Source organism: Armigeres subalbatus, chromosome 1 (genome assembly GCF_024139115.2).
Source record: "Armigeres subalbatus isolate Guangzhou_Male chromosome 1, GZ_Asu_2, whole genome shotgun sequence".
NCBI lineage: Eukaryota > Metazoa > Arthropoda > Insecta > Diptera > Culicidae > Armigeres > Armigeres subalbatus.
The window spans coordinates 153,905,895-153,926,835 of record NC_085139.1 but is presented as its reverse complement, the minus strand read 5'-3'; the positions used below and the strand labels follow the sequence as shown (position 1 = coordinate 153,926,835).

The window sequence follows — 20,941 nt, the reverse complement described above, 5'->3', positions numbered from 1 at the left end:
AAATGATCGACGCATAATGGGCGTGAAAACTGAGCTTCGAATCCAATACAACGCCAAGATCTGTTATGTGGTCCACCCTCTTGAGGCAGCAGTTATCGATGTAATAATCAAATATTATCGGATCCTTAGAGCGATGGAAAGTCATCACAGCACATTTTGGAACGCTGATCACAAGCTTATTTTCTTGACACCAGAGGGCAAACCTATTAATCAGCGTTTGTAGATGAGAGCTACCATGTATATTTTCAGATCATCGGCATAAATCAACTTGCATCTAAATCCAAGAGAAGTTGCTACGTCGTTGAAAAATATGACAAATAGTAACGGTCTCAGATTGCTTCCTTGTGGGACACCTGAAGAACAGGTGAACGGTGAAGAAATAGAATGTTCTTCTTCACTAATTAATGATTTTGAGTGTATTACTTCCACGTGAAGTTAAACGATTTACAATGATATGGAAATGCTAAATGTCCGATCACGGACGCTTGGCGGGAAAACTGTCGGTATCTTAACCTCGACAGCGGCACCTTCCCTCTGAAGGATGCCTGGAATGAGCCACCTAGTTGGCTCTGTTGGGGATGTGGACTGTATCAACGCCCTTCGACTGAACGGCCTCCAAGCTCCAAGTCCGTACGATAGCGACTAAGAAATTATTCTTTAACTCTTGAAGCCTTGAGAAAAGCTGTTTGTTTCGGCTTGTTCAAGAAAAATAAAGCGGTTAAATAAAAAATAACGATGTATTTCGCGGAATGGTTTACAAGGAACAAGGATGAAGATCTTTCAAGTTGTCTCTTTGCACCACTAGGGGTGTACAGGACCCATAATTAAGTAAGTAATTCGTTGGCGTCGCCACCGATGTCACATTGCTGCTTCTTACCGAGCTTTGCGTATACAAAACTGATGTTCTTATGCATGTTTTGTATAAAATACTAATTTTGTATTATTTTCACACAATGTTTGTATACAAATAGTGGTTTGTATATGCCAAGTTTTTAAACAGTCTTACTTATAGCGTGTTAGTACAATTGAGTATAATACTGAGAATTGTAAATCTGAATTTTTCATTTGGGGTTTTTGGGGAAATGCGTCCCCTGTAAAATTTATTCAATGTCACATGTACCACCTGCTCATATATTTGTATTCAGGATATGAAATATTTAATTTTAATAAATGTGATCTAATCTCGAATTTTAAGTTTCGATGGAATGATTGAAAAGCCTGCTTAATTACACAAGTTTTGGATGTTGAATACTACAATCATCAAAAATCATACCTCTTGATCTTGAATGAATTCTAAAAGTTGTTAAAGATTTTTACTGCTGCTGAAGTGACCGTTTTTGTGAGCTTCTACAAGTGTAATGCAAACAATTATAACGTCCATTATAGTAGGGCTTGATAATGCAGTTACAGATGCGCAAACGATATTATCAAATGTAAATATTATTCACATTCATACCATCCATAATCTTAGCTTCGAATAAAGGACCCATAAACTATGATTGAAAATGTATTGTATGTATTGAGGAAGTGGGTGTTTGTGATTGGTATAGAATGAAAAATAGAAATTTCCTTCAATTTATTGCCAATTTTCCACCTATTACATTAAACTTACATAATAAGTCCCAATGCGCGCAAAGTACACAAGATTCAGATTCCCCGGAAATATTTGTGCAAATACGAAGGGAAGCATGTTGAAGCGACCTGCTAGAAGGCCATTCCAGCTAGCATAAAAGAGAGAAGTAGATCGTGTGTACGCAAGGTAAATATACCTACTCGTTGGCGCAGAAAATTGTTCAATATTTCTCTGCTCTCCACCAGCTGAATGAAACAAGCCGGTTTGGTCACAATCTACTGCTTTGCTTTCAATGGTTTCTCTGTGCAAACAGTCTGTGCTTACCAGTTGTGGAGTGTGTTTAATAATTTGGCGCTAATTAATCACGCGAAAAATATAGTTTACATTTCCGTTAATTGCTATTTCAAATAAGGACTATATTTGGATACTTTATCAGAAAGAGTGGAGTTCGTTGAGGAATTGATCACTGATGATCAAAACTTCTTTTGGCTATTGGTGATCAACGTCTGCTTTTAAAAGATTCTTGGATCACGTGACTGCTCACCTTGTTGGGGCGATCTACCCACATAAGCAGTGGCACGGGAACGAATGAATGTATTGATTTCCGTTCAGTCACAAAAGGATTAAATCGCAATGAGACGTAAGTAATTTATGATTTTTTTTCAACTTTTAATTATTAAGAACTCCTAAACATTTGTTCAAACTTTATATTTCGCTAGATTAAAATATTAATATTTCTCAGACCCAAAGAGTACGCTTTAGTCTTTATGGACATTTTTTGTTAGTAGACTTAAAATATTTATTAAATCAGATACGGATCCCAACATATTCTAAGGGAGGGGGTCAAACGCATCTGGGTTTAAGTGGCAAAAAACAAGTAGCGATAAAATGGAGTTGCAATGTTCGAAAAATCACAAATTTTCAGTGATTTATTATGGAAAACGTTCACTTTGTATTGACATATTGCCGTAAAGCAATAAGTAGTAACTATGTAGTCCATATTGGCACAGGAAATAACACGGTTGGTCTAATAAATTGTTTTTAAGCCATTTTTTTATTTGTAAGCGGATATAGACACTTCTTATTTGAAACCTCCCAGTAGACATAGGTATTGTCACTGACAATACCCGGAACACCAGATCCTTCGAGTAATCTATCAGATTTCGAACTTTAATACATTAAAGAGCGGGCATTCCTTGGGGCATTTCCAAGAATTGTCAACAAAATACTTGGATCCATTAAAACGAAGTTCTGAAGTGAAATTTTACCTGTCTAGTTTTTTATTCTTCTCGGTCTATGGTTGCACATAACCAACTACGCAATCTACGAAGGGCCCGCGAATCATATTCCACCTGATCAATTCACCTTGCTTGCTGCGCACCGTGCCTTCTTGTGCCCGTTGTATCGTTGTCGAGAACAATTTTCACCGCGTTGCTGTCCGATCTTCTGGCTTTGTGCCCATCTTAACGCAGCCGTCAGATTTTAGGGGTGTGAACGATGGATGGTCCTCCGAATCGCTGATGCAATTCGTGGTTCGTTTGCCCCTGTACGTACCGTTCACCATCTGCACCCCACCATAGAAGGTACGCAGCATTTTCCTTTCAAATACTCCACGTGTGCAAAAGTTCCTCCACGTCAAGGTCTCGTGTCCGTAAATGACTATCAGTCTAATGAGCGTTTTGTAAATAGTTTAGTACGGTGGTGAATATTCTATTTTCGATACAAAAAAAGGCCAAAGTATGAACAATTTCCAGCTACGATGCGTCTCCAAATTTCTTTTCTGTTATCGTTTTCGGCGGTCACCAGTGAATCCAAAAACACGAATTCTTCAATCATCTCGATTTCGTCACCACCTATACAAACTCGTGGTGGGTGGCTCACGTTGTCTTCCTATTCTAGAGAACAGCCATGGAAGCTCGAACAAAATTTCGTTAAAAACGTGTGTAACGCACCTCAGCGCCGCTAACGCAGACTGCTCGACATACAAACTCAATCTCACTAAGCGATGCTACCACCTAGGGGTAATTTAGTCGACTTCGCGCCTGCTTCCCTCTGCACGACTGGTATCAAGAATGATGATGCCGCGTGCACCCCAAATTGACCTCTCTGCGATAGAGCCTATTCGCCAGCACACAGAGGGACATGCCGACGCGGTGCCTACGCCTGCCCCAGCCTTGACGAGGACCCCTTTCCGTCCTCGGGCTCGGAACCCGCCCGGTTGACCAACGGCGCGGAAGCGACGATACCATGTTGTTCTTCACTCGGCCACTTGTTCGATAAAAGGAACGAGTTCGACCACACGGCACCGGTATGACCCATGAAGCCGACTCCGATCCCTTGGACCACCTCTTATTTGCGCCTGAACTAGCCATTCCTCGAGTCCACGCGCCACCTTCTGTGTAGCTCCGAGACGATTTGGACGATAGCCGATAGAACGGCGTTCCAGCCAACTTCATCTTTACACATCCTCCGGACTAGGTTGTCCGGGGTAGTGTCCAAACCACATGTGGCAAGCATGTGGTCACGCATTGTGCGAAAACGCGGGCACACGAACAACACGTGTTCCGCCGTTCCTTCTAAACCTACGCACACCGGACACTTGGGCGAGGCCGAGTGTCCGAACCGGTGTAGGTACTGTCTGAAGCAACCATGACCTGAAAGGACCTGGGCCAGGTGGAAAGTGATTTCCCCATGGCGCCTCTTGACCCACGTACCTATCTCCGGTATCAACCTATGTGTCCATCTACCCTTAGTGGAACTGTCCCACGCACGCTGCCATTTGACCATTGGAGGCCAACCTGACAGTCCTACGGATGCCTCTCGTGCTGCGCATTTCGAAGCACTCTATGTCTTCACCGATAACGATGTCAATAGGTATCATACCGGTGATGACGCAAAGTGCATCGTGCGACACGGTACAGTACGCGCTCGCAACTCTTAGGCACTGCAGTCAACTCCACCTTTTCAATCGATTCGCCGTAGACCTCCAGTGTAATATCGTCAGCGAAGCCGACGATTACCACGCCCACCGGGAACTTCAACCTCAAGACACCGTCGTACATGACGTTCCATAACACCGGACCCAGTATGAAACCTTGCGGAACCCCTGAGGTCATGTCAACGCACTTCCGATCCGCCTCCGTGTCGTATACCAGTACTCGATTCTGGAAGTAGCTTCCGAGAATCTTGTACAGGTACTCGGGAATTCCAAGACGCAGGAGCGCATCTGCAATAGCTGCCCAACTGGCACTATTGAAAGCATTTCTCACGTCGAGAGTCACTACTGCACAATACTATAGCGAACTCCTCTCCTCTTACGCTGGATAGCTATCTCCGCGGATTTGGTAACCGACAAGATAGCGTCTACGGTCGACTTACCCTTTCGGAAGCCAAACTGATTACTCTATAGACCATCCGCACCCTCCGTGCGTATCAACAACCTGTTGAGGATGATCTTCTCGAGCACCTTCCCCGCCGTATCAAGCAGGCATATTGGTCTATATGCCGACGGATCCCCCGGTGGTTTTCCGCCTTTGGCAATAGGACCAAGCTCTGCCTTTTTCATGCTTCAGGGAAGACTCCCTCGTCCAGGCATCTCTACATGACAGATCTGAACATCCCGGGAGCCTCGGCAATGGCCGCTTTGATGGCCAGGTTCGGAATACCATCCGGTCCTAGCGCCTTACCTACACTAAGGGACTGTGCAATCCCCGCAAGTTCTGCCACCGTTACTCTTCCCTCGTCGGCCACCCTGGCCCGTGGCAGCTCCACAAAGGGAGGCCAGGGACTTGGGTCGTGACGTGGGAAGAGCCCCGCGATGATCCTCTCCAGCATCTCTATAGACCGCTCTGTAGGGGCCATCGCCCCACGTGTCTTGGCCATTACGACCCTATAGGCGTCACCTCATGGATTCGCGTTGGCACTTTGACACAGGCCCTCGAAGCAGGCTTTTTTGCTTGATCTAATCTCAGTCTTCAGAGCGGCTCTAGCAGCCACGAAAGCCACCCGTCGTTCAACACGCCCCTCTTCTGTGCGTGCTCGCTGCATCCGCCTCCTTGCCCGTAGGCAGGCGCGGCGCAGGTTCGCAATTGCTTGAGTCCACCAGTAAGCCGGTGGTCTCCCATTCCTAGGGTGGACTTTCCTAGGCATGGTGGCATCGCATGCACGCGAGAGTACTGTTACCAGCTGCTCGCCGTTCAGACCGAGAGTATTGTGCTAGCGGCGGAGCGTTTCCTTAAACACCTCGTCGTCGAAGTATGATGTCTTCCACATACGAGGACTAGGCCTCGCCCCTTCTTCCGTCTCTGAATGCTGGTCGTATAGTCGATACTGTAGCGAACCACCAGGTGGTCGTTGTGAGTGTAGCCAACATCTACCCTCCAGTTCAAACTACTCGTTTGGCCAGGGCTCCAGAACGTAACGTCGATAATCGACTCGGCACCGTTCCAGCTGTAGGTACTTTTGGTACCGACATTAGCCAAGTCCACATCCAACATGGCCAGTGATTCCAGCAGGATCTGCCCCCGTTGATTCGTGGATCGGCTTCCCCATTCCACGGCCCAAGTCCCCCGCTATCACCACCGGCCTACGCCCCATCAAGTTAGCCGTCAAACAATCTAGCATTCGACCGAACTGCTCGATCGACCATCGAGGAGGCGCATAGCAGCTGCAGAAGAAGACCCCGTTGATTTTGGCAATGACGAAGCCCTCGTGTGTCGAAGACACCAACTCTTGAACTGGGTATTTCCCCGTTGTCCATATCGCTGCCATTTTAGACCCATCGGTGACCCAATTACCGTTCCTGCCGGGTACCCGGTAAGGATCTGCTATGATGGCGATATCCGTCCCCCATTCAGCAACTGTCTGACACAGCAGTTGCTGGGCTGCATCACAGTGGTTCAGGTTTCGCTGCGTTACCTGCACTGTGATTTTGCAGCACGCTTAAACGCCGGGCACTTCGAACCCCCCATGGGGTGCTTGCTGTTCGCAGCTTTGCTGGAACAGATCAAACAGCTGGGAGGGTTCGTGCAGCATTGTGCCTTATGTCCCTCCAATCCGCAGCGTCGACAGAGCTTGCTTCTGTCAGGGCCTTTGCAGTCCCATTGCTTGTGCCCCGGTTCCAGGCACTTGAAGCAAACTTCGGGTTGCTCATATATGCCCACAGGGCATACCGACCAACCCACCTTGACGCTCCCTAACTTGACTACCTTGGAGGCGTCCGCTGCAGGTAGCCGAACCAATGCTACCTGTGTCCCTGCCGGACCTTTCCGTAGCCGAACGGCTGCGGTGGACGCCTCCACTTCACACTGTTGGCCGCAGTGCTGTGACGAGCTCTTCGACTTCGATGATCTCGTCCAGGTCTTTAACCCTTAGATTCACCTCCGTCGTGAGTGCCCTCACCTTGACCGTCTCGCCTAGGACTTCCTCCGCCAACTTATTGTAGGCGGCGTCCTTTTGTGAGACGCCCCGCTTTAGCTCTAGGATCATCTCGCCCATCCGGATACGTCTTATTCGACGTACGTCGGCGCCGAGTTCACCGAGCTTGACTTCACTCCTCATCGCCTTCAAGACTAGGGCATCGCCCCTGGAGCGATTGGCGCCTACCCTAGACTTCTTGCTACCCTCATTCGCCTGGGCCTTCTTTTCGGCCCTTGACGTCTTCGGTTTCCTCTTGTTCATGACCAGGGTCCAGGAGGCGTCATCCCCCTCTATTTCCCTGGTCTGAGAGCTCTCAGCCTGCCGTAACCCCTTACCACCGTCTTTCCTGGGTGGACGGACCTTTCCAGGTCCTTCCTCCCCCGGTTTTGGAGGTACCTGGCCGGGGTTCAGCTTCCCAGCCCCACTACCCTTGTTCGGGGTAGTAACCCTCCGCGTTTTGGAGCGGGCCCAGGGAGCTCATCCCCTGGAGACTGTCTCCCCCGTTTTTGTGTCTGCTCCGTTGGAGCAGTCACCCCCGACGTGCCCGCGAATACTTGAGCCTCAGTCTGAGTAGACTTTGGCACCACCGTCTTCGCTGGCACGCCCTTGGTCGATTCGATCTTGCCCAAATCCGCGAATTCTTGGGCCTCAGTCTGGGTAGACCTCGACTCCATCGATTTCACGGGTTCGCACTTGGCCGCAGCTTGGCGTCCAACATCGACTTTCAAAGTTTCAGCAAGCTCCTCTTGAGGTCCTTACTGATATTATGCTTCGATGACGCAAAGTCGATGATGGCGTCCAGCTGTACCGTCGCCAGCTCGAAGGCCGAAAGCCCATCGCGTTTGCGGTTCATCGCCTCCACAAGCCATGGGCCGTCAATAACCTCTACCGGCGTTGTTTTAGCCGAGAGGAGGGTAAGTGACCCACGCTGGCGCTGCGCACTGAGCTGCCGACTATTGCCTCTGGTCTCCTAGGCGGAGACCTGAACAACCCACCTCTTGCGAAGGGGTTGTCGCCTACACTACTACCACTAGTTGAAGAATTGCCTTGGTTTTCCATTTTGGTCCCACGAGTTGCTCGGGAAAAGAGGTCCACCACGCCAGAGCCCAGCATGACGCGGTAAGGGACAATTACTGTGGAGGGTGCCCAGGCTCATCAGGCTCCGTTAAAGGCCTAGCTTATTATTTCACCCCACATGCATCCCCTCGGCACGGGTCGCTTGACGCCTTGGGATTAGGGGTTAGGGACGATGGTCCCGGTCTAACTCGCAGTGGCCATGGGGAACCGAAGTGACAATCTTTATCTGGTAACTAAAATATCTTTTTATTTATCGCACAGCGAAGGAATAACGACATACTTCAAAATGACCAGTGCAAAGCTTACACAACTGCAGGAACGAAGATGAACGTCTGTTCGCTGTGTTCCTATTATGAATTTTCATCTTCACGTGTTGATGACTTGTTCGATCCGCTTAGTTTCCCTCTTCCGTTTGTTGTAGGATACCTTTATCTTCTCAAAGTTACGTACCATAATGTCAATGTCGTCGGTGAAACCAAATAGCTTAAGGACATAGTTGAAAGAGTAACATGATGGCAGCCAATATGGCACCGGACCTTTCACGGGTCACCCCGCACCTCCCGCACTCCTCTCCCACCAACAATCGAATGCATCGAACAGCATCGAACAAAAGTTTAATATTCAAATTACTAAACAGTTCACAGCATATTTATTTACTTCCCGTGATAATGAACATGTTTCTTCAAAGACTCCAATGTATTTCGGCTCGAATTAAAACATAAATCAGCAGTTTCGAGCCAATTTAATAGCCGTTCGCATTTTTGTGAATTTATCACTGTACAGCATCCGTTCGCTAACTGGGCTAAAACACCAGCCCAGTTAACGAACGCCGCTTTTTAACTGGGCTGACGAGGGAATTCACGATGCATTGTTGTGATCGTGTTTTACATGAAGCTTAAAGAATATGCCATTCAGAGTCCCCTCGTCAACGAGTCTTTGTTGTTGTTTTTTGACGGATAACTGCTTTTTAACTGGGCTTTGGCCCAGTTAGCGAACGCCCAGTTAAAAAACAGTCCAGTTAAAACGCGCCCAGTTAGCGAACTGTTGCTGTACTTCAATTTTTCTTAAAAGGCAATGTAAAAATCAAGTTTTCACACACTTCTCCATGGCATGCAAGAAGCAAGAAGCAAGAAGATCTAATTTCGGAACTCGAGAGCTGCGGCCTGAAACCAATGCCCGTGCACAAGTTTTTTCGTCACGATAAGACGAGGAGATATCGTGACCAACTTTACCTGGTCCATCTGGAGCACGGCTCCACCACGTGGAAGGACCTGAAGCGGGTCGACGTTATAAATTACACCGTCGTTGACTGGGAGCGATACCGGCCAGTGCACTGCGACGTAACGCAGTGCACCGACTGCTTCAACTTCGGGCACGGCAACAGAAACTGCCGTAGGAAGCCGCGCTGCAACAAATGTGGCTAGTCCCAAATGCGCCAACAGCGGCGACAAACATCGGGCTACAACCAAGTACTGTCCAAAGCGCTAGGCGTTTTTTGGAAATCCGTGTTTCTGCTCTTAACGAGGTGAACTTTCCAGCCATCTCGACTCCCCGTCGTGCGATTCCAATACTCCCACCGTTACAACCGCACAAGCGACTGGCAGCGGCACCCGCGTCGGTTCAAGTTCCAGCACCATCGGCACCATCCATCTGCGAATGGCCCCCTCTCCCTCCTCCTGGGTTCCGTCGGCAGTCGGAGAACGAAGCCGCCCCACCGGAAGAATCTGCTCCACTCTACACTCCGGAGCAACTGTTGCCGATCTTCGCGCAGCCCAGTGGTTGCGACCCGTTTCGACCAGGTATTCACTCTTGGCATGTTCATTATGTTCAGGCACGGCAAATGCTGGGTAAAGCGTACCATTGGTACTTCGCGTACCTGAAGGAATAAAATAGACCCCATCTCGCGGTCCTTAGCCTCTTACCCAGCAACTCCTATCCCTACCTCCCCGCGGTGCTGGCCGGGATACGAGCAACCTTAGGGAAGATCGGGTAACCAACCCCGGTGGGAACTATGGTCGTATGCTGACAGGGAAGGGGGGGGGGGTTTGCACCTCTCCGGAGGTGCAAATCTTATTGAGCGTCTGTTCTCCATGTCAGGATCGGCTCACAACAGCGTCTGTTCTCCATGTTAGGGGCGGCTGATCATCGTCCGAGTGCCAGCGAGGGACTCTAAGTGAAACTGTGCACCATGGTCCACCGGAAATAAGGAGGAATGGTCCTCCGGAAATTTAGGGTTTTGGTGTCAGGCCCCTGCAAGCCAGCCTTTAAAAATCTTAAGCAACGAACAATCAACAAGAGAGTACGGACCGGAACCATCGGCGAAGACCACTGCGACGAAAAGGGACTAGCGATTGGAAACTCGGTTCGTGGAACTGCAAATCTCTCAACTTCATCGGGAGCACACGCATACTCGCCGATGTGCTCAAGGACCGTGGATTTGGCATTGTAGCGCTGCAGGAGGTTTGTTGGAAGGGATCAATGGTGCGAACGTTTAGAGGTAATCATACCATCTACCAGAGCTGCGGCAACACACACGAGCTGGGAACAGCTTTCATAGTGATGGGCGATATGCAAAGGCGCGTGATCGGGTGGTGGCCGATCAATAAAAGAATGTGCAAGTTGAGGATCAAAGGCCGGTTCTTCAACTTCAGCATAATCAACGTCCATAGCCCACACTCCGGAAGCACTGATGATGATAAGGACGCATTCTACGCGCAGCTGGAACGTGAGTACGACAGCTGCCCAAGCCACGACGTCAAAATCGTCATAGGAGATTTGAACGCTCAGGTTGGCCAAGAGGAGGAGTTTAGACCGACTATTGGAAGTTCAGCGCTCACCGGTTGACGAACGAAAACGGCCTACGACTAATTGATTTCGCCGCCTCCAAGAATATGGCCATTCGCAGCACCTACTTCCAACACAGCCTCCCGTATCGGTACACCTGGAGATCACCACTGCAGACAGAATCACAAATCGACCACGTTCTGATTGATGGACGGCACTTCTCCGACATTATCGACGTCAGGACATATCGTGGCGCTAACATCGACTCTGACCACTATCTGGTGATGGTTAAACTGCGCCCAAAACTATCCGTCATCAACAATGTTCGGTACCGACGACCGCCGCGGTACGACCTAGAGCGACTGAAGCAACCTGATGTCGCCACTGCATACGCGCAGCATCTCGAGGCAGCGTTGCCGGAAGAGGGTGAGCTCGATGGGGCCCCTCTTGAGGACTGCTGGAATACAGTTAAAGCAGCCATTAACGACGCAGCGGAGAACAACGTTGGGTATATGGGTCGAAGTCGACGGAACGATTGGTTCGATGAAGAGTGCAGACAGATTCTGGAGGAGAAGGACGCAGCGCGGGCGGTCGCGCTGCAGCAAGGTACCCGGCAGAACGTGGAACGTTATAGACGGAAGCGGAGACAGCAGACCCGCCTTTTTCAGGAGAAGAAACGCCGCCTGGAAGAAGCGGAGTGCGAGGAGATGGAACAGCTGTGCCGTTCTCAAGATACACGCAAAGTTCTATCAGAAGCTCAACGCATCCCGCAAAGGCTTCGTGCCGCGAGCCGAAATGTGCCGGGATAAGGATGGGAGCATCTTGACGGACGAACGTGTGGTGATCGAAAGGTGGAAGCAGCACTACGAGGAACATCTGAATGGCGCTGAGAGTACAGGCAGTGAAAGTCAAGGCAGCGGAGGAGATGACAACGTCAGTTCAGCGGACGATGGAAGCCAACCAGCCCCCACCTTGAGGGAAGTTAAGGATGCCAGTCAACAGCTAAAGACCAATAAAGCAGCTGGTAAGGATGGTATCGGAGCTGAGCTCATCAAGATGGGCCCGGAAAAGCTGGCCACTTGCCTGCACAAACTGATAGTCAGAATCTGGGAAACCGAACAGCTACCGGAGGAGTGGAAGGAAGGGGTTATATGCCCCATCTACAAGAAAGGCGACAAACTGGAGTGTGAGAACTTTCGAGCGATCACCATCCTTAATGCCGCCTACAAAGTGATATCCCAGATCATCTTCCGTCGTCTGTCACCATTAGTGAACGAGTTCGTGGGAAGTTATCAAGCCGGCTTCGTTGATGGCCACTCGACAACGGACCAGATCTTTACTGTACGGCAAATCCTTCAAAAATGCCGTGAATACCAGGTCCCAACGCACCATCTGTTCGTTGATTTCAAGGCGGCATACGACAGTATAGACCGCGTAGAGCTATGGAAAATTATGGACGAGAACAGCTTCCCTGCGAAGCTTACCAGACTGATCAAAGCAACGGTGGATGGTGTGCAAAACTGTGTGAAGATTTCGGGCGAACACTCCAGTTCGTTCGAATCGCGCCGGGGACTAAGACAAGGTGATGGACTTTCGTGCCTGTTGTTCAACATTGCGCTAGAAGGTGTCATGCGGAGAGCCGGGTGTAACAGCCGGGTACGATTTTCAACAGATCCAGTCAATTTATTTGCTTCGCGGACATGGACATTGTCGGCCGAACATTTGCAAAGGTGGCAGAACTGTACACCCGCCTGAAACGTGAAGCAATAAAAGTTGGACTGGTGGTGAATGCGTCAAAGACAAAGTACATGCTTGTGGGCGGAACCGAGCGCGACAGGGCCCGCCTGGGAAGCAGTGTTACGATAGACGGGGATACCTTCGAGGTGGTTGAGGAATTTGTCTACCTCGGATCCTTGCTAACGGCTGACAACAACGTTAGTCGTGAAATACGAAGGCGCATCATCAGTGGAAGTCGGGCCTACTACGGGCTCCAGAAGAAACTGCGGTCGAAAAAGATTCGCCACCGCACCAAATGTGTCATGTACAAGACGCTTATAAGACCGGTTGTCCTCTACGGACATGAAACATGGACAATGCTCGAGGAGGACTTGCAAGCACTCGGAGTATTCGAGAGACGGGTGCTTAGGACCATCTTTGGCGGTGTGCAAGAAGACGGTGTGTGGCGGCGAAGAATGAACCATGAGCTCGCCCAACTCTACGGCGAACCCAGTATCCAGAAGGTAGCTAAAGCCGGAAGGGTACGATGGGCAGGACATGTTGCAAGAATGCCGGACAGCAACCCTGCAAAGATGGTGTTCGCTTCCGATCCGGCAGGTACGAGACGGCGTGGAGCGCAGCGAGCTGGATGGGCAGACCAGGTGCAGAACGACTTGGCGAGCGTGGGGCGTATCCGAGGATGGAGAGATGTGGCCTCGAACCGTGTATTGTGGCGTCAAATTGTTGATTCAGTGTTATCTGTTTAGATGTTAACTAAATAAATGAATGAATGTTCATTATTGAAAATGGCTGCTAGGGTGGGCCTAGTCAACTGGAACGCTTGCTCGCTCAAGAGCAAAAGCATCGAAATGGCTGATTTCCTCGAGGAGAAGGAGATCGACGTGCCATTCATCAGTGAAACGTACCTAAAACCGGAAGTGAGTGTTCACATCCCGGACTTCCGCATCATGCGACTCGATCGGCCGTCCACGGGAGGTTGGAGTAGCCATCGCACTTCGATATAACAACACATCTCGCAGACGGTCGTCTACCAGGAGCTTACCTCGGATCACTGTCCGGTGGTGGCGGAAGTGGGCTCCTCGGTTAATCAGCGTCAGCTGCCCCGGCGAAATTATCATCGAGTCGACTGGGGCCTGTTCCAAAGGTGCGTGGACGCCAACGTCGACTACGAGGCGCGGCCGGTAACGGCTGAAGCTATTAATCGTCAGCTGCGTTCCATCGAGGAGGCGATCTCGGTGGCCCGTGATCAACATGTACCGACGGCTAGGCAGGTAAGCAACACCCTAACAATCGATACACTCACCAAAGATTTGCGGAATGTCACTCGCAGACAGATTCAGCGTACTGCACTGCCTGAGCTTAAGGCACGCTGCATTTGATTCACAAAAAATATTAGGGCCAGAATGGTGGACCTCAAAAATAATGATTTCTCAAATAAGATCCGCACTCTTCCAGACTGCAAAGTCTGGAAAATCATCAAAATACAAAAATTTAAGCATCAGCCCATTCCACCTTTAATCCCAGTAGTCAACAATGGCTCTAAGAATCCCTTGATAACTCCTGAAGAGAAGGTCGCTGACATAGGAGGTCACTTCGTCAGTTCACACAATCTTGGGCCGTTAGCGTTAACGAGTATGCACACAACATTCATCTGACTCCCAACGACTTCTCGGAGGAGTTGGAAATCTCCGCTGACGAATTGACGGCCTATATCAAATTATCGAAAAACATGAAGGCCCTAGGTTTCGACAGCATCCTAAATGTCGAACTCAAACATATGAGTGCTCCATTCTTTGAGCACCTTTCGCTGAACTTTAATCAGTGTCTTCGGCTCAGCTACTTTCCATCGTCCTGGAAGTCAGTGAAAGTCATCCCCATCCGGAAGCCTGGAAAAGATCCTTCTTCCACCAAAAGTTATCGTCCCATCAGCGTCCCATGTCAGGATTACCCAAGCTATTCGAAAATGCTATTCATCACCGGTTACTCGAGTCTGCCGAAAATCTCAACATCTTGCTCCAGGAACAGTATGGTTTCCGACGCGGTCGGTCAACCGTACACCAACTGACTCGAGTTACCAACGTCATCAGACGCAACAAGTTTGTATCAAAAACATCCGCCATGGCCTTACTCGATGTTGAGAAGGCATTCGACAATGTATGGCATGATGGCCTGGTGTACAAACTACAACGCTACAATCTTCCCAGCTATCTGGTGAAAATCAATTACCTGTCGGCAAGGACATTCCGGGTCTCAATCAGCGGAGCGAGTTCCAAAGCGCACAACAACGTCGCAGGCGTCCCCCAGGTCAGTATCCTCGGGCCCCTGCTTTTCAATCTGTTCACCTCTGACATGCCAGTATCTAACCAGCTGGAAGATCTGTATCAACTCGGCGATGACCCAGGTCATCATTTTCCCCCACTCTAAATCCCCTAAACAGGTTCCGCCTGAGGACTGTAAAATCATCCTTAATGGCACGACTGTGGTATGGGCCAATGAGGCCGACTACCTTGGCTTGACTCTCGACAGCAAGCAAGTTTATTTTCAAGCAACAGGTTGACAAGACAGTGACGAAGTGTAACGTTTGTTGAAACTACTGTACCCTTTGATCAACCCAGGCGGTCATTGTCATTATCCCTGTCCCTGAAAAATAAGCATGCTTTCTACAAGGAAATTATCCTCCCTGTGATCGAATATAGCATGCCGGTCTGGGAGAGTTGCGCTCAAACTTATCATCTGAAACTCCCAACGAGTACAAAACAAATTCTTGAAGATGATTCTCAACACTCCTCCCAGGGCAAGAACATCCGAGATCCACTGTCTGGCCGGTATAAAAACGTTACATAAACGTTTTGGCGAGTGTAAAGAAAAGTTTAGGATCCATTGCGCCTTTTCGGACCAGATAGCGATTAGGGCGCTAGTTCCATTTATGTTATCAAATTTTTATTGTAAATATTTAGTGTAAATAGTAGCTAGGTTATCAAATTTTTTAAAACACACTAGCGCCTCCTAAAGGCCGTCATGATAAATTGAATTTATAATTAAAAAAATGTTAAATAACATTAAAAACATTTAAAGGCGAGGTTGGAGGGCCAAGCTGGCCAATCACTTTACATGTTAAATAATAATTGTCGAACAAAAATGTTTAAATAAAGAAGAATTATACTTAAGGTTGTACCATGCCCGAGTAGTAATCATAGCGGTCGGGAATAGGGGGTGCTGCCCAAATGGTCTAATACCCTATGATGTTTTACATCTAAATCTCAATCAGCTTTATGATACTTGAAAGTTGAGCTGATTGGATTATGAATGGCTTGTTGTGAGATTTCAAAAGTCATTGTTCCATTCTTCCGAAGCAGAACACTACAAATTTAAATGGAAATCAATCATAAATAATTTTATTCCCATACATATTAGATGACATCAATGAGAGAACATTACGGTTGTTGCCTCTTTGCTGCCTAACCTTCCATAAACTACCAAAAGCCGAAAGATAGCGAACGAAAGACGAACTTTAGAAATAAGAAAACGAGAGTAAGAGAGACTCGAATAATATAATCTTTCCTTCCAATGTTTATTGTTTACAGAAATGATTCCGCCGATCGTGGCATTGCTATTATCACGATCGGTTCGACCACCATGTGATCATTTTCTTTGTCAGGTTATATGTATAGGAGCTCTAGCTAAATACGCATGTACATTGCTAGCGTGTGTGTATGAAGATCGCTCAGTAAAAATATCGTTAATAGTACAGTGAATCCCTTTATATGTGGAAGTTATGCGATCAAAACCGAATCACGGATGTAACATGATCATGTATATGTAGGAGATCCATCGTTCGTGTTTAACGATGATCGTTTCCCTCACTTCTCTATCGGATCGTGGAGGATCAACTGTATAGAAATTCCCATATCGAAATTTTGTGACATATGGCAACAAAAGTGTTTAATAATAACTACACAATATATACATATCTTCCGTGCGGGTGCTGTATTCGATCGTGCAGTAGCTGTGCATGAGCAATTTACTGCCTTATCAAACTGTTTAATTCGTTCTGGTCGGCCCGTCAGTAGTGCTCTGCGATTCGCAGATGTAACATCACCCCGAAGAGTTCGGAGACGTTTGCCGGGAAGTTATCGACAGAGTGAAAGAGCGGACGAGACTCAGGAAAGTTGGTGGTTGCGGTTGATTGGAGTACGACGGTTTGTATTATTAAAACAGTAAAACATCACTGATGTTCTTGATGGTTTTATGAGGGTTGCAATTAATTATTCAGAGCACGTGAAAATTGCCTATTCAATAACTTTAGTAGATATTATGGAATATACGATGCTTGGAAAAACATTCAGAACATTGTGCATGGTGATCGAATGTATGATAGTGTCACATGATCGCATTTGAAGTAAAAAGTGTTCTAGGTAGATCATGTGACAATAGAATAGAGGTATAGCAACACATGATTTTGCTTTTTATACTTTCTCGAATAAACGAAGGAAAACTAATCTAAAAATATATAACGTGAAACCAGTTGTCTCATACAGTTGCGTGAAGGCAGGCAAATTATTATCAACAGCATGAAAATGAGCAAGCGTTAATCATGGTTTCAATTATTCTACAGAACACAGAGAACATGGTATACGCAACATGGTATGTGTGTGATTTTTCAATTAAGGCACGACTTCTTCTCAATGGCGCTTCATATTCTCACTCGGTCTTAGACTGCTTTATTTCTTGGTAGAAATCTGAAGGTATCCATTTAATACTTTCTAAAGTTGAGTTGTTTTAGCTTTTAGTTATAAAACTTAAGAAATAACATTAGTATTTTTTCATCTCTTGTACACAAAAGTTCTATGTTTACTCAGAACAAAAATGTTTGATAAAAGGCCCGGTAAACCGAATGTGATGTACCAATCGCTCAACCGCTCTCTTCACATTTTGAACACATATCTCACCTCTAAAAAGCAAATAATTCAGAGCAGAAAACTACAAATTTAAAAGATTCTTCGAGAGAATTATCAGACCAGAATACTCTTGGACAGTGTTGAATAATGTTAGTTCTTGTCATTCGACTAAGTTGTTTAAATTATTTCAAAATGTTTTTATTGTCATATAAAATTTGTCTTAATTTATGTCGGCTGACATCTCGCAACATTCTGGTAATATTTTTATTAACGAAGTTGTATTGCTTTGAATCGCATATTTTCCCCACATGAATGAGAAACCCTGCAAATGAGGTTCTGATATGCGATTACAGACAGTATAGTTCTTTATGGGCGGTTATAAGATCATTCAGAGGTGAGCCAACCTTAGGGCCGCAAGTAAAGAATTTAAAAAAAAATCATTCAACTGTTACAGGTTGGTGGTGAAACAAGTTAAAGAGAACAAATAATTGAGTGACATGAAATAACATTTTCATTCCTGCTCCTGAATGTGTGGAATTTAAGCATCTTGGCTACGAATGTATCTTATAATTACAATACGATTTTATTTTCTAATTTATCATCAGACGGTGATCAATTCTTTAAATGGTATTGAATTCAGAAAGTAAATTTGAATTTCATTTATACGATTACAACAGTCTTATTACATTATTGCTCAATTTCCACTAAAATTATGTAAGATAACTTTTTCGCACGCTATTGTAACCGCGTGATTTGATGAAACCTATTAGATAGATTCATTGCCGTATTGCGATCATGTGTCCAAGTGATCGCGCACCCATGATACGGGATGCCACCATGCCACCTCATCCGACATCATTTTGTTCCAGCGCCGTTCGAATGAGTTTTAGGTATTTTCTCTGACGACGTTCGCGATCATGTGACGATTAATTTGCACTTCCATGTTTAGTTGATGTATGGTAGGTATATCAAAAACGGTGTTAATAAAAGGTATCAGCAATACATGGTTCATACACAGAAAATAGATGTTCATCTTAGTTCGAGCGGTTGTGTAAAACTTTGTACTGGCCATTTTAAAGTATGTCGGTACGTCAGTGGTTGCCAGTTTGCTGAGAATTGCCACACTGATGTTCATCTAAAATTGCCGTTTACCGTCAGATTGTGAGATTTAATTTGTCGGCCAACACATTTTCAACAAAATTTTGTTCATTCCGCCATGTCTATTCTCTGTGATTCATATATTATTTCTTCCATACATACCAATATCTGTCTATGTGTAAAAATTGAAAACACAAACATATTCTGATATTGTATTGTACTTCCAGTTGAAAACCGAAGTAAGCTCTCGCGACAATCGAGTTTTCTTCCGTTTTCTTTTGTCGCAACTACGTCGCGACTAGTGCGCATCATGGCGCACGCCGGTGGCATAGATGCGCACTAGTCGCGATCCAGTTGCGACATCAGGAAATAAGGAAAAACTCAATCGTCGCGAGAGCTCACTTCGGTTTTCAACTGGAAGCACAATATTGAATTGCAAAACGAATTATTTGGGTGGTTGAATTACTAAATCGGGGCACAAGCTCATATAGATATGGTTTCGAATGTCGTTAGTAATAGCTCATTGAACTTTTATGTGGCACAAACCCACGAAGCATAATTTAGAAGTAATCTGTGCTCGTTAAATGACTAATAAAATGAATATTCAAAAATATATTTTTTATTCTACAGTTTTAACCGGAGAAAGCTTGACGCTCAATCCCAGCAAGATGGGGGCCATGTTTAGGAGTGAGGAGATGGCACTATGCCAGATGTTCATCCAACCAGAGGCTGCTTACACTTCTGTTTCCGAACTCGGCGAAACGGGCGCTGTCCAGTTCCGTGATGTATGTCTATTATCATGACTCGGTAGTCCAAAGTGCATTTTTACTATAATATTCTACTTTTTCAGTTGAACTCGGAGGTCAACGCCTTTCAGCGCAAGTTCGTTAGCGAGGTGCGTCGCTGCGACGAGATGGAGCGTAAGCTTCGCTACGTCGAGGCCGAGGTGAAAAAAGATAACGTGAAGATTCCGGACGTTCGAGACGAGCTTCCGCGGGCTCCGAATCCGCGGGAAATTATCGATTTGGAGGCCCATCTGGAGAAGACAGAAAGTGAAATTTTGGAGTTATCTCAGAACGCCGTCAATTTGAAGTCCAACTATCTTGAATTGACGGAGTTGAAGCACGTGCTGGAACGCACCCAGGGTTTCTTCTTCGAACAAGAGGGTGCCGTGAATTTGGATGCCACTAGGAACAATTTGATTCTCGATGATCAGGCGCAGGCTCAGGTCAGAGGACGGTTGGGATTTGTGGCTGGAGTAATCCAACGTGAGAAGGTACCCGGGTTCGAACGTATGCTGTGGCGAATCTCACGTGGTAATGTTTTCCTACGTCAGGTCGAATTGGAGAAGCCATTGGAAGATCCAGCATCTGTAAGTATTGAAGATAGCTTGTTGATAATAATTTGAGTTAAACTAAATTCTTAATCATCCTAATTTTTCGTATTATTGTTGTTTTGCCTTTCTCGGTACACGAGAGATGCATAGTGAACAGAACATGAGCCAAGTGCGAGCCTTGGTGTTCTAAGTTTTGAACTCTGAATACAGTTCAGCGTTCTGAAAGTTGTGAACACGAACATGCGTTCTCGTGTTCAAAACGCTTCTCTGTTACGCGGTTCACTATTGTGCCTTGCAACAAAATAACAACTTTAGTGATAATTTTCAAAGGCTCTCATAGATGTGTAAAATTTATCCGTAGTACAAATGGCCGGGGTTCTGCCGAGTCACACCGAGCGCCTACAAAAATGTCCCATTTTTCTGTAGGAAAAATATAATAACAAATAACAATCAATAATAAAGAGCAGGGAATCAATATTCGAGCAACGCATAATTCGCGAAGTCGAAGCAAATTCTGCTCTTCCCTCCTATGGGAAATCCCATTGATATCTGTCATAGTTTGAGTGAAACATGGCCGCCATCTCCTCCTCTCTGTTGCTCTACTGTAAAAATCCATAAAGAACTGTCATTGTTTGTGTGAAGAATTTTGCTTCGACTTCGCGAATAATATACCCTTTGTCGTTAAGGTGGTTATACAACAAAGCCACACATCGGCCATCTTGGCAACCACGTGCTTTTTCTTGTGATTTTTCAAGAGCACGAATTGAGAGAACCACAAAGCCCATGGCGATGAAACATTCGTAGATCGTTTGCTTACTTATGCTAAACAATCGACTTCAATTTCATCATTGTACGAAAATTATTACGCTAGATTTGAACTTTTGGTAATAGGAGTAGAAAACCGTGTGGTGAATTTGAAATTCACAACATGGCTTGATTGTATAATCACCTTAACAGAGTTTGTTACTGACAAACGCACCTCGCAACATGCCTTTATCAGAACCCAAACACAATAATAAT

The 20,941-nt window shown here is 46.4% G+C and overlaps 1 protein-coding gene across 4 annotated transcripts in view; it reads left to right on the top strand.

Moving 5' to 3' along the window:
• LOC134205312 (V-type proton ATPase 116 kDa subunit a 1-like) overlaps positions 1 to 20,941 on the top strand; it is a 65,747-nt gene that overhangs the window by 35,922 nt on the left and 8,884 nt on the right. Inside the window, exons 1-3 of one of the 4 annotated variants that reach the window (XM_062680459.1) lie at positions 1,936 to 2,213; positions 19,216 to 19,370; positions 19,436 to 19,957. In XM_062680459.1, the coding sequence (XP_062536443.1) occupies positions 2,207 to 2,213; positions 19,216 to 19,370; positions 19,436 to 19,957 (684 nt within the window). In that variant the 5' untranslated portion in view covers positions 1,936 to 2,206. Of the gene's footprint in view, positions 1 to 1,935; positions 2,214 to 16,456; positions 16,789 to 19,215; positions 19,371 to 19,435; positions 19,958 to 20,941 lie in introns of those variants that run through there. The other 3 variants (XM_062680462.1, XM_062680460.1, XM_062680461.1) reach the window with 3 other exon arrangements.